A 14,646-nucleotide genomic window follows, 5' to 3' on the forward strand; every position below is an offset into this window, starting at 1 on the left:
GCCGCGGCGGCGGCGGGCGGGGCGGCCCCGGGCCCGGCCCACTGCGGCAGGCGCGGGCGGAGCGCGGCGGCGGGCGGGTGAGCCGGCGGGGGAGGCCTGAGGGGCGGGCGCGGGAGCCCTGAGGGGGCCGGCGGGGCTCAGCCCGGTGCGTGAGGGGGCGGAGGGGTTGAACCCGCTCCCCTGTCGTGACAGGGCCGGGCGCTGCCCGGGGGAGGCGGCCGAGACCCGAGCGGAGGGGGAAGTAAAGCCGTAAAGCCCGGGTGGTGCGGGGAGCGGGGGGACCCTCCGGGGGTGCCCGGCGGCTTGGGGCGGGAGTGGCGGTGCGGCGGAGGGAAAGCGCGGGGAGAGGGAGCGGGGAAGGGCCAGGGAGGAGCCGAGGGGATGTATTCTCACATGGCGGGGGCTTGTGGCCGTCGTGACAAATATTGTCACCCTTTTACCTTCAGGGGCATCAGGTGGGGAAAAAAACCACCAACCAAAATCTCAGTGTTCAGATCTCAGTCCTTTCTCTTTTATCTGCTCTTCCCTTCCACTGATTGCACCTGCCTCTGAAAATCAAGGGTCCGAACACAATCGAGAGTTTTGTTCTGAGGGAAACGTGCGATAACGAGAGCTCGCCCGAGCCCTGAGCCTCCTCACGCCCGCCGCCATCGCACCGGCCGCCTCGCCGCCGGTGGGGACCGCGTTTCCACAGGCCTTTCCCTCCCGAAGGCCTCTGCAGCCTTCCCCGACTGACGGCCCGAGCAACGGCGTAGGTAGTTTCGAAGGAATTTGAAAAGCTTAAATTTGAAATTCGCCTTCTCATTTATAGAGTAAATGACACACAAACTACCTGTGAAGACAAAAATGCGTCCGGGGTGCCATTAGGCATCCCTCGTGGCAGCCAAAACACGAGTTGTCGTGATAACTTTGTCAGGCTCAGTGGCTTAGTTCTACACCTCAGCTTTTCCTTCACGATTTCTCCAGTCATCTGTCAATGTATGGTATGCTTGAAAAAATCACGAGTTTCAGTAAAACTGCAGAGTTGAAAAACCGCTTTTTTAAAGCTTGTCACTTCTCATCAGACTAATGCGCTATTTCAAGAAAATTGTACTGAGAATTAATTTTAAAACAGCATTTTAAAAATAGATCTTTATAGTCACTATATTTAGTGCAAACGGTGTGCCTCTCCTTCCTAGCTGGACATCTCCTTTAACTTTTTTTTTTTGGTTTTCTTCTGTTGTTGGTTCCCTTTTTTCACACCTAGATTATATAATTGCTCATGTTTGGGGCTTTACTTATCTTTCATCTTTCTCCGTTCTGCCAGGCTCACATCTTGGTTTTCATCCTGTTTTGAAATGAGTTTGCTATTTTTTTCTTTTTTTTTTTTTATTTCCAGTTAATTAAATGCTCAGGCTTAGATTTTGCTTTGTTGTCTTCCTTAAAATGATTTATTTAGGTCTTTCTGGTTATTTTTAGACAGTTTTCTGTGTTGCTGAGTGCTGTGGAAATATATAATGTGATTTTGTTTTATCCAAGCAGAGCTTATTCCTCCTGAAAATAAGTAGGAAAATACTTGCATCAACCTGGTTTTCACTGGTATTTAATAAAAAGGCCATTGCTTCCGTTTGGGGGAATCTTAAAAGATCTTAATCTTAAGTATGCATTTTTTTGCTCCTAATCATAATTCTCTCTGGCATTCCTTGTTATTTTAGACAAGTGTATGAGAAGGTGTAGTTATTCTTCTGTTTCTTATTTCCTGTTTGAACTTATCTCACCCGCACACTAATGGTGGGAACAGTTGTGATGATACAGGTACAGCAGTAAGTCTGGAACAGGCAAATTCTTAATAAGCAGGGTCCAATACGGTAACCTTGCCATTAATGGTTAACAGCACATGGGATTTCTGGGCTGGGGCCTTGAATTGATCTTTACATGGTCTTGGGGAGTGAGCAGTAGCACGTTGCTTCAGCCAGGCTTCACTTGGGTCCCATTTCTTGACATCTTCCCCTGCAAAACATGTATTTCTCACATTTTGCTTTACTTGCCAACTGATGGGTCATACAGTCCTGAGGTGGAAATTGGTGTAGCAGTGAAGGTGGTGAGATGTGACTGTAAAGGTAGTTTTGCAGGCTATTTTTCTTTTATATCCTTGGTGAAATATTTTAGTTAGAAACAACCACCTTTTATCAGCAGTTAGCTTGCAGATATGCTGGAGTGGAGCAGAAAGCGCTGTAGTGAAGAAAAGTCCTTTGATGCTTTTACCTTGAACTTCTTTGCTTTTGGTTCTTTATCAGTATCCAAAACTAGTTACAGAGATAAAAGAAAAAAAATAATCTGAAGGATGAAGAAGCCATGAGTGACAAACACAAACTGTTTTTCGGCGAAAAGTTCAGAAATTGCAAAATGTATTCACAGAAAGTTCAGGGTCCTTGAACTTAATTTTTTAATTATTATTATTTTTATCTTATCTTGTTTCTGGTTCTTCTACCCTGATTGAACTCAAGTCAGTGTATCGAAGGTTTAGAAGAAGAATATTTAAATTTCCTACGTTAAGAGGTAATTTCAGGCATGCAGAGGTGGCTAGCAGAAATGAGGGAACAGAGTGGATTTTAGGTATGTACCAAATTTATGGTATGTGGAAGGACCTCAGGTGGGCATCAAAACGCTTTCTGTTTAAAATTATCTTTGAGAGTGGTTTTAAAATTACTGTAATCTTTGTTCGACATTAATTTTATAGGTAATAGACACATGTGTTTGACACATGTAACAAAAATAAATCTTTAAAAATCTGTAATATTTTCAGTAACTCCAAATGGCTGGGTCAGGTAGAGGAAGAGGACGTGCTACGTTTACCTTCAACATTGAGGCTATTGGCTTTGCTAAAGGTGCAGCTCTACCTGATGTCGTGTGTAAGCCTCCACCGTCATTTCCTGTAAGTACCTTAGAGCACTCTCTCTGCGTTCAGGTACAGTGTATTCAGTGTCGTGTTTACATAATGTAATGAAATCTATGAACAACCCTAAGCACTTGAGGTAAATTTTGAAGCATTTAATATAAATAATTGTTTTTCTTATTATTACTTCCTGTCCCTTTGTGAACTGTTGTATCCTCTGTTTAACTAGATTGCTTGCAAGGTGTTGGTTTGTTAAAGTCCTCATCATGATTTGGTTTTCTGGACATTACAGTAACGGAAACACAGGATATCTAAATTTGTTTGAAATGAAGTTACACTAGTCTTTGAAGCTGATTTGCTGATTTTAGAAATTTACTGTTGATGCAAACGTAAAAGATTTTGGATGATTGTCTTGTACCTCAGTAGCCAGAATTTGAAAATCACTGAAAGGTATTTTGTGTAATTAAGGAAGCTGAGATTTGGCATTTGGGATGCATTTGAAAATTAAAGGGGAAGAAGGAGCATTTTCTGACTGAGTTTTGCTGTGCAGGGAAGCTTGAACAATTTTGAGGCTGAAAAGTAGCCTTAACAATGTTGCAGTTCTATATAGGAGGACTTCCCAGTTATGTCAAGATTTGATCAAGGTGCATGAAATTTTTCTCAATCTCACAAGTTATGATACAGAACTTGCAAGTTTGGTAAATAATTGGTGCTATGTTGAGATTTCTCTGAATAGTTATTTCACCCGAGGTTTTGACTTACTGAACCAAAGGTTATACATCCTCTTAGTCCACCTTTACAATTAAGTTGTGTGATTTCATTGATACTAAGTAACTGCCATCTGTAACTGGTCCTAATGTGAATGTCGCAGTCTGCTTGGTAGCACAAGGAGACTGAATTCTGTGTGAACTACAGCTTCTGCAGTTACGGACAGCAGCGGGTCAGCCTTGTAGGAGAAGTATGAGCCCCGGTATATCTAGTGTATACGATGGAGAAGTTAAAGATGCTTTCTTCCTTCTGTGAACAAAGTTTTGGAACTAAGTTAAACTTTTCAAGGGAAAGCTAGTGCCATTCAAAAAAATCAAAGTTAACCCAGTGGCATAACTAGTATCGATAAAAATTTCAGGAGTTAGGTGTAATGATTGGGCAGTGACCAAAAGGATATTACAGTTGTTGACTGACTTACACTGAAATTATTTTAAGCAGTGAATTGTTGCTATTACATATTTCTAATAGCCACTTTTTGAGTTCTTACTAATTTCCTGTAAATGCAATTAGAAACCCACTTAAGGAGCATCAGCTTACCATCAGCAACATTAGTGATTTAAAATGTTGGCCAGCTAGCAAATATAGCTGGAAGCAGCAAACTCCTTTCATGATCCAGCTCTGGGACTTCTGATAGCACTTTGTGCTTTGCAGCCTACCACTCAGGTAGGTAGACTGTGCACCACCTGTTATGTGAGAGAAACAACGTCTATTCTGTGATTCTGTCTCTAGCTCTAGTTTTCTGTATATTTTTAAAGCTGTTTTCGCTTATTTGTCTTTCCCAGTTTCAAGATTCATAGTTCAAAAAACCCCCCAAAAATTCCAAACCTTAACAATTCATTTAAATTCACTTGACAGAAACTGAATTGTGTGAGGGCCTGTGTGCTACCTGGTTGTATGACAGTACAACCTGTGTCTGTGACAACAGTCATGGAAAGGGTGTCCATGTTATTCAGAGTAATCATACTTAGTGTAGTTAAAACACTGTTTTAAAAGAGGTTAAGGCCAGCACTACACTGACTGAAGAGAGAAGCAATGGTTTCTGAGTAAGTTATGCTGGTGTGAAAAACTGCTTTTGGCAATTAAGAGCTTAACATGACTATGAATGACTATTTCACAGTTTTAATACTATTTTTCTCTTGATTTCTTGATATATTTTTGCAGAAAGATACAGCGAAGTCCTAAAAGGTATAAATTTAGTTGGAAACGTAGTTATGCATGTCAGAATGCAATAAAGTATACTTGCAAAGTAGCATAATGCATAGTTTTGATGGATATTAAGACCTTATAAATAATAAACATAATTTGTACAGAGTACAGACAATAAGCCAGTGCCTCTGAAAACAGGAGAAGATGAAGATTACATGTTGGCCTTAAAACAAGATCTTAGAGGAACTATGAAAAAAATGCCGTATTTTTTGGCAGTAGAAGAAGATCGTGAAGGTTTGTTTGTGTGCTTTTTATTTTTATTTATATCTTCAGTAGATATTATTCCGTGAAGGATGATGCAGTGAAATGCATGTCTTGAAGAGGTATTTTGTATGAGGAATAAAAATTGAGGAATATGATAATGAGGAATAAAAATTGGCAGCTCAAGATAATAGGGAATTTTTCTGCTTTTACACCTATTGAAGTTGTAGGTCACACCTACAAGTGCTGTAACTGGAAAGCAGCTACTGTGTGAAAAAGAGAGGTATCAAACACCTGTTCCATTTGATATACAGTAAGAAACATTTAGACCAACTATATGCAGTCTTTTCAATTATATGCTAACTGATACAAGTGAAAAAGGCATTTCTACATGTTAAAATACCCTAAAAATTTTGCATTGGAGCAAAGAAATCTGTAGTAAATACCAGTGTTGAAATTCAGCTTCCATTTTAATAGTGTAAAGACATACTTAAAATAATCAATGTTATATTTAATAGCTGGACATTCTAAAAGATACTAATTTTTTTTCCCTATGTCCATTCAGGAAAGATTGGTAAGTATTACTGGCAAGTCACCTGAAATACAAAGATTGGGGTGAGGACAAGTGATTTACTGAGGTTTGCATCAGAAGCAGAGCTGAATTAGAAGCCAAACCTTGATCTTAGTCTGCTTGACCTAAGAATGTCTTTTGCTTATATGTAATTAAAAATTAACAGCTTGTTATTGTTTGATAGCAATAAATGCTCTGCTATACTTGACATCCTGTCATACGTCATTATACTGTTAAAATCCAAGCTTCCTGGTCAGAAAACTGAGCTAGTGGGAAAGCAGGAAAGGGGAGCAGGGTAGGAAGACTTTAATGTCTGGTTACCTTGCTCTGGGGGTATTTTAAATCTAGCAGTCACAGGAGGTTATTACTGTGAGGAGTGCTCCTTTTTGTTAGTGATTTTTGCCTAGTTCTATCATCCTCCTTTGTGCTTGTTCCGAATAGTATAAATGGTAAGTGCTGTTACAGGAAAATAGGAAATACAACATACTAGGAAATGCCACATATGTCAGTCGCTAGGCTCAGTCCGTGCAATAGGCAGTGGCTAAAAAGCTTTGTACAAATGTTTAAGAAATCCAAAGTGGCCAAACACTGGATAATCTTTTTCTTGCTGTCTTGTGCTGATTTTGAATAATGAGAGCTGACTTGAACTCTAAAATGTGAGGTTTAATTTCCACCCCAAAACCATCAGAATATTTTCTGACTGAATATTCATGATGTAGATACGACACAGGTACATAGTCCAATCCCCTCTGAATTTTTGGTGATTTTTTGTTCATGGTGTAGTGGTGAATTCTAGAGGTTTTTGAGACTGCGTGCAATTTTTTTTTATTAGTCTTTGAATGTAACACTGATTAACACACCTTATTGATTGTCCACTTGTTCTTGTACTAAAGCACTGTTTAAAACGGAGCAGGACTCTGCAGTATGAGCAGTGAACACACTGCCGACCAGACGTTGTGGTCACAAAAGGCAGAATATTTCCTCTGACCTGCAGCTGGAGCCCAGCAGTCACCGGGACGCAGCAGGCAGATGTAGTGCAGCACAAGCTGACGGCCCAGGGTGGACCCTGATGGTGCGGCCAGGTAAAACCTTGGTTATCAGGCAAGGAGAACAGATCTGATCTTCATTTCTAGATCCCTTTATGATGGTAGAAGAATTCCAAATTACTTTTTTATCACATGTCCTCTTTCATCTTCCGAGTAAACAAATTTCAATCTCTTTGGATTCTCATCTCACCAGAGGCTGGCCGTGCTCTTGATCTTTGTCAGGCTTGAAGTTTGCTATTTCCGTTTGAGGCACAAAAAGGGAAACTGCTGCACCTGAGAGCCGGTCAGGGTTATTTCCAAGGAACCAGCCACTGTATGAGAACATATTATCTCTCTTTTCCAACTTTGCCTCACGTGATCATTCTTACTGTTCACCTCAAAATCATCTTTGTTTCTGCAGCCTTCTTTTTGAGGTGGAGTGATCTCTCTCTGTTGCTGAGTGTGCTCCTTAATAGAACTGCCAGCTTTGAAGACTTGTTTTTCTACAAAAACTGGCAGTTGCGGGGAAAGCAGGTAGACAGCCACTTGATAGACTCAAATAATGCTTCAGATGTTCTCATTGTCTCCCCAAGGGTAAGTTGGTAAGTTGAGGTAACTTTTTACTAAACCTTCAGTTGTACAAAAATGCGTCACCTAGGGGTGGGGTATAATTACATTAGTGGTGGTCTGCAGCTTAAAAAGCTTGCTTTAATCTCAGTCACAGTGTGCAGTTGCGTCTGGGACTGCATTATGTGGCAGAAGTGGCCTAGCTTTAAGAAAATCACTTTCTTCCCCCAAGGTAGATTATTTTTAACTGATCTTTTCTATTATCTGGTTTACAGCCCTTTCCTCCCCTGTATTTCATCAAAACATCTGGTAGGAATAAGAGAGAGGCAGGAGGGGGACTGTGGGCAGGAACTTCTTAAAATGGCTTTGCTACAAGAGCAAATGGATTGTTTACCCTCAGCACAACATCTGTGAGCCAAATGGTGCTTTGAAGTGTGAGAAGGGAAACATTTTTATTAGTTAGGACATAGCTATCTATCTTTCTTTCATTATTCAGGTAGTAAATGAAAGCCACGTCTAATACTACCTGGCAATTTTGATGCATTAGTATGCCATGTAGAATAGATTTTCGTCATTCATTTCAACATTTATTTTGAGTGAGTAGCAGGCTTAATTCTGTAGTAAGTTCTCTACTTTCCTCTCTTCATAAGCTATGAATCATTTGTATTTTTCCTGTAGGTATATCTGCTATGACTGGGTGACTGTCACCTTGGCAGTGGTTTGGAATTAATTCATTAGCTGCAAGTGGCGAGAGTCAGTCAGACATATTTTTTTACTGATGGCATCAGCAATTAGTTCTTCACTGAAGAGCCTCAAGCTGAAATCAAAACTACTAGTTTCTTTCCCTCTCTGTGCTGAGTTTCCTACAGCATCTGTGAAGACCACCTACATTAAATCACCCTTGAGACACTGTCATTTTAAATGCAAGCTCTTTGTTGCACAGTTTTAAGTAGGTCTTCTGCTTGCCCTCGTCATAACTAAGTGTAAAATTGAGCTTCATTTCTGATGTTTTCCTTCTCCCTTCCTTTTTTCTGGTGAGTATGTTAGAAGTCTTTGACTGCAAAGGTCACAGTCTGTCTTTGGTACCATTTTTTGTACAATAGCCACAAAAATGATCCCTGTTTGGGTAATGAATTATTACTGCAATCAGAATCAGTAATTTTGCATTAAGTATTTTTTGCAGTTGGGCATGGTAATTTGGTAAGAAAAAATGTGACTGATTTGAAAATACTGAAGTTTTGATATTGCTTTTGTCATTAGAGATTGTACAAGAAAGCTTTTTGCAGTATAAATGGATGTACTTGCACTGTGTAACTACTGTATTATTTACAGTGCCCGTCTCAGTTCAGTTCTTGTGCCTGGAAACAGGTTAAATAGACTAAAATATGCTGCCGCTGTTGAGGACACATCTCTGTTATGCTGCAAAGTTTTGCCATTGCAGAAGTACTTAAAGTCTTTGGGAATTGATCATGACCAGTCTGAGACATGTCTGAGACCTGGGAGTTCTGGATACTCTTTATGATTAGCACAGTGGTGAGCAATGTCACTGACTGGTTTTGTAGCAAAGGTCTGATTGTGAAACTGTTGAAGAGTAGAAGAGTTGGTGTTCATTTGATGTTTCAACGTTGTTTCCCTGAAGATACCTGCATTTTATGTTTTTATGCTTTCTGAGGATAGAAGTATAAATTATAATAATTTTGGAGTGTGGGATTTTTTTTTGGGGGGGGGGGGTGGAGAGAGGAGTGTTTTGATTGAAAGGAGATACCCCAAAAATGCAAACTAATATTCTGGGGTATTGCCTTTTTTGGGGGGATATAAAATCCAGGTCTTGCAAGTACTCAGCAAATTATTAGTCCTGTGAATTATCATGAGAACAGCTCAAAATAGTGACATTAAACTGTTCGGCAGCAGCACGAGAAAGTGTTCAATGTGGGATAAAAAAGATACACTGTATGTTTAGTTACAGGAAAATATCAAGGACAGTGTCTGGATTGCCTTTTTAATTAATTGAATTCAGTAACTCTTTGTATCCTTCTCTATAGCAATTGAGAGGTACAGTAAAAAGTACCAGGACAGTGAAAAGGAGCATGCAGCATGGACCCCAGGTAATATCTGAGATTATCAAAGGCTAATTCTTTATTAACCTGTGAAATCTTCTGCTCTTTTAAACGTTTGATTCATTATTTTTCAAGCAATAAGAAAGTGTGCAAATCCTGACCAAGTCATGTATTCCTTTTGAGGGTTATCCCCTTTGCATGTTTTCAGATCAAGGCGAAGTATTGTTTTGTCCAAAAAAGGAGAAAAGAAGGGGAAAAATCTGATTTTATTTATTACTCAGTTGAAACAACTGATTCGCAGAAAAAATGCAAGCTTTAGCTCTCACTCTAGCTTTGCTTCTTCTTTACTTGCCATGCAGATCCCAGTTTTGAACTGGGAAAAAACATTGATGTTACTAAAAATAACCCAACCTGATGTCTCAGCGAGAGGTAGCTGGGTTTTATAATATTAAACTTCCACAACCATATCTGTGTAGCTCACTACTGCAAACTTAATTATCGAATGTATATTGAAGGGCATTTGGGCCACTGGAAAGGCTGAACTTTGTCTCTTTGGGGCAGGTGCTAGTTGTCGTTAAGTGGGTGAAATGCCAGTCCTCATTCTAGTTCCTCAATTTAAAGTACAGTTAGAATTCCATAAAACTGTTGTGTGCTAAACCACTTAAGGCATACATATAAATAGGATCAAGCACAACAGGGGTCCCTACCTTTCCTTGGTGGGTGGCAGGGGGAGGATTACTGCTGTAAATCATCACTCATATATCTTAAAGCTATTTTCTGTACAGATTGGAGAAGACTCCCAAGAGAGATGAAGCCAAAGAAAAAGACCAAAAAAGGTAGATTATACATTTTTAAGGAGCATTTAGTACACACTAGTTGAGTGGTAGAAGACATACTGGAGCTGGTTAGGGAAGAAAAAATGGTAGAAATGTTAATTAGTCCAAATAATCAGGGCTTTTGGCAGATTTTTTCTAAATAATTTACTAGTCTGCCTGTCTTCTGTGGTTTTTGCTTTGCTTCTGTAGGATGTTTTACCATACTGGAACAGATTTATCTTCCTTTCCTGCCTTTCATATTGATATACCATATTAACATATGAGATATGTAACAGTGAAAGATTAAAAAAAACACAAAACTTTTTGTTTTGAAAGTTTGTATCTTTAGTGAACACTCACCCTTCTTCTATTCAATGAATAGCGGCTGTTCAGATTTTCTTTATATTTTGGGTTTCTCAATTATCTTGTTTATGATTTGGTTGACTTTTGCATTTTTTTAAGGCTTTTATATGTGATTTAATGTAGGTTATTTTCTATTTTCCCTGGTTTTACTTTTTTTGTTTATTTTCAGCTTTCTTCTGCAGAATTGTGAACCAGATCTTTCAACAGCAGTTGGAGCTGGTATTGGTTGTTCTTACAGGAAAAAACTTTTTTATTACACAGCATCATACATGTATTTGTTTTTCAAAGTGTTTTCTAGTATGCATGACTTATTTTAAGTTCTCTGTAGAAGTCTGTTGCTCTGTTAATGTGAAATAACACTTGGCCTCCTGTATCTAGCTGTCTGTTACATATAATTGTTTACTTTCTTGTTCTCTTAGTTTCTAAGTCCTTCATGTGTCATTTTTCAGTTCAAGGATAAAATAGAAAAAGAAAAGGGAATGTGCAGTAGTCATGGAGACTGGCTCAGCTGGAAGCTTTGTTCCTTTTAAGAGTGTCATTGAGAAGCATGGTACTAAAGGTAGACTGCAAGATTCAACTGAAAATTAAATACCTATTTGCAAAATCTCTGAAGATGAAACCAGTACATACCTACTTTTTTTTTTCAAAAGAAGAAACTGCATTGGCTTTTATAAACCTATATGCAATAATTAGCTCCCCAAGATCCAATGAAATCATAAATGCCAATTTATTATTCCTTGTTACAATAATGTTGTGTTTATCATAAACAAAGAGAGAATCACTGCTCACTGTGGGGGATTTTTCCACTTTCTTTTGTGCCAGTTTCTCTGTTTGCTCTTAAGAGTACATTTTCTTACATAGTTGTAATGGCAAAGTTCAGCTGACCATCAGCATTTGATTGGATTAAAAAAATAGGTTCCTCTAAAAGCAAAAATCATGTGGTTTTAGTTTTTTTGGGGAATCTTGATGATACAGAGGCCATACAAAAGTCATATGACTCAGGAGGTTTGTAAATAGCTGATCAGTGACACATTAGCCCTCTGGTAAATATCTGTGTTGTATTTTGAGGACAGCCATCTTAGGTGACACTTTATAACCGAGTGTAACAAAGGTGAGGGAGTCAAGAGAATCTGCACCGAAATTCAAACAGGCTTCCTATCATTCTACCTTTGTAGATTGCAGGAGTGGTTTTGGGATCACTACAGTTATATGTACAGGGACAGCTTCATTTTTACACACCTCTGCCTCCCCCTTTCTGGTTTCCCTGAATGTTTTAACCTAAGACCTGACCATCTGCCTTCTTAGTGACAAAACTTTGGGTAAAATTCCACATCCTCCTACACTTCCCCTGGGCTGCAGACCACAGTACCCTAGATACCAACAGTGCCTGCCAATCCCCCCCCCCAAAAAAAAACAAAAACCCACAAAAAAACAAAACATTGACTACGTTCAGCTCCATTTATGCCCAAGTACTGCAAGAACAAGTATTTGGAAATATTCGATTGTAGTCCATTGCCCCTCAAAGCTACATGGACGTAAGGAGCTATTTTGCTTGAAGTTCTACTAACAATGGCTCAGTGTCTCTAATTTTATGATAAATTCCAGAGACACCCAGCATTTAAGGAAAGATCTTGCATGTCTGTTTTCATTTCCAGGCTGTTTGTTCTATAGGCATTATCTCTAAAAGCCTGCAGGGGGTTGTGCAGAAATGGTAATTTTGAATCACACTTTCCACTTGTTTTCCTTAAAAGCCTACTTCATTCTGGATGTGTTTGCTTTGACACTGTTCATATGTTATTGCAGAGCAGCTTGACTCCCCTCAGCTCTGTGCAGTGCTTTTGTCACATAATCCCTTCCTAGGCAAAACACTGAAATGAACTGAATGTTATGTATGACAAATGCTTTTGACAAAACACAGTTCTCTTCTTAGCAGCTCTTAGTGTTCTGCTTCCTTAAGTATTAGGCCAGATAAAATACATAACTGCATTGGATATCTACATAACCGCAGAAGGGATATCCCCCTCCATCAATGCACACTATTTTTCTTTCTGATACCACTTAGTGCAGCCTGGCATAAAAAAAGGTGCAAGTTACATAAGCTAGCTTGTCCGAAGCTGCCTTGTCCATCAGAAGCCATGTAGCTACACCAATATGGCACGTTACACAGGCAGTTTTACGGGGCTGAGAAGAGCTGATCGGTGGTAGGTACAGCCCTACGTTGCAAGTTTTATGTGATCGTGCTGAATATAGCAGGATAATCGAAAGACAGTTACATGATGGAAATGGGATGTCTCACAGAGCTCTCTAAAGGCTGTAACACCTCTCGATATGGAGCTCTCTGTTTCTCCTTATCTACTGGTCCTCATGTCCTCATCCTGGAATTGGGGCGGCTATTCCCTTAGTTTAGGGTGCTGCCATTCAGGTAGCTCTTACCTGGGTATATGGAATGCTATTTTTGACCTTCACTCCACCATGTAGTTAAGTATCATAATAAGATGGATCGTAGGGAGTAACTTGATAAAGACAGTGTTTATGAATCAAGGGACGAGGTGAAAGTATACAGTATGGACTCATTAGTTGAGAGCCAACTGTGGTCCAAAAGCCATCTAGCTGCAGTAACCATGCTTACTGTGTTGGAGCTAATAAACTCTGCTGTCTGCCTTTTTTTATCTGTGTATCTGAAGCACCCAGCTGTCATTAATGTGTTGCATAAATTAGTAACATTAATGAGTTTTTATCTTTTCAAGATAATGAAAAATAACAATTGAGATTCTGTTCTAGTGTCTTAACATACTGTGAGTTTGTAGGTGAAAAAGTATTTTGTGAAGCTGAACATCATACTTCGGCCAAACCTTTGGTCAACTATCTGTTCAAAGTGAATTTCAGACTGGCCCTATAGGCATCACTTAGATAAATAGGGCATTTGCACCTCCAGGAATGATGTAGCTCAAAGTGTAAGGTAATTTTAATACAGACAGTATGGGATTTCCATAGCATTCTCAAGATGTAAGCTCTTAAAGGCAAGTAAAAGAAAAGAATTTGTGTTCTTCCATATTAAAAAAATAATTGTGATGTATTTTATTTCAGCAGGTGCAAAACCAAAAAAGGCAAAAAGCTCTGACCCTAAAAGTAATCTGGATGTGTTGAAAAAAATTGAGGTAAGATGTGCATACTCTTTCTAAATTGTACAATAGAAATTGCTGAAGGAAAAGGAAACCTTTAGTATGTTTTTTGGTACCAAATGGAATAACCAGAGCAGCCGCCTTCTGGCCTTGTCTTTTTACTCTGACAGACAACTGTTCTGCAGTGTGGTAGCACAAGGGAGAGGATAAGGATAGAGCCTCGCTGTGGAGAAACTATTTTTTTTGCTCCTGTTTTGACTCTCAACACAACGACCAGTTGTTCTTCACTGGGTACTGATGTAGCCTAATTGCGAACAGCAGAGCTACTATTAGAGCTTATTGAAGGAGGAATTGGTGCCAGAGCTTTCAAATCTATTGCTGTTTTGCCAGTCTACTGATGTTGGAAATGAAACAATTTAATAAGCTGAGAGGGAAGAAGCATACAGAAAGAGAAACTTGGGAGGAAAATTACCTCGGTTTTGGAGGCGTGTGGGAAGGGGAAGCTTAAAGGTGAAACAGCCTTGTATTTTTTCTCTTGGTGATCCATCAGTTGTTTGGTGCAGATACATTATTATCTATAGCATGTGGTACTGTTTCATCAAGTATGACATGGCCTTCTACTGTCAATCATTCCAGCAGTGGATGGTAAAGGGAAATCATCATCTCAGTTTCTCACACAAGACATACTTTTTTAGACTTCAAGTCCGATGGCTAATGCTTGATCAAGTAAGTCCTTATGAAGTTCTTGTGCTTCACATCATGTTGTTTTAAATATTGACAAACAAGATTTGCACAACACTGTTATGCTAGTTGTCTTGCTGTTAACTGCTGCATAACACTTCGGTAGCGTGGGGGATATGCTGTTGCTGTAACACAGGATTACCTTGTAAAGAAAATTGCCTTGTGACAGGAGTTGGAAAAGAAGGATGATGAAGAAGAAAAATCTGAAGATGAGAAAGACAAAACAAAAGACAAAGAAGGTGAAGATGATGAAGAAGCAGAAGAACCAGAGGAATATGATGAAGAGGAGCATGAAGAGGTATAATGTTGCTTTTCCCATTTACACAAAGTCAGAT

At 39.4% G+C, this 14,646-nt stretch overlaps 1 protein-coding gene across 1 annotated transcript in view; it reads left to right on the top strand.

Moving 5' to 3' along the window:
• The window catches only part of POLR3G (RNA polymerase III subunit G), a 16,413-nt gene continuing 1,767 nt past the window's right edge, over positions 1–14,646 (top strand). The window contains exons 1-8 of the mRNA XM_075488508.1: positions 1–77; positions 561–755; positions 2,786–2,914; positions 4,954–5,083; positions 9,256–9,318; positions 10,056–10,106; positions 13,536–13,606; positions 14,481–14,609. Coding sequence (XP_075344623.1) covers positions 2,795–2,914; positions 4,954–5,083; positions 9,256–9,318; positions 10,056–10,106; positions 13,536–13,606; positions 14,481–14,609 — 564 coding nt within the window. The 5' untranslated portion in view covers positions 1–77; positions 561–755; positions 2,786–2,794. The remainder of the gene's footprint in view (positions 78–560; positions 756–2,785; positions 2,915–4,953; positions 5,084–9,255; positions 9,319–10,055; positions 10,107–13,535; positions 13,607–14,480; positions 14,610–14,646) is intronic.

Source organism: Mycteria americana, chromosome Z, assembly GCF_035582795.1.
Source record: "Mycteria americana isolate JAX WOST 10 ecotype Jacksonville Zoo and Gardens chromosome Z, USCA_MyAme_1.0, whole genome shotgun sequence".
NCBI lineage: Eukaryota > Metazoa > Chordata > Aves > Ciconiiformes > Ciconiidae > Mycteria > Mycteria americana.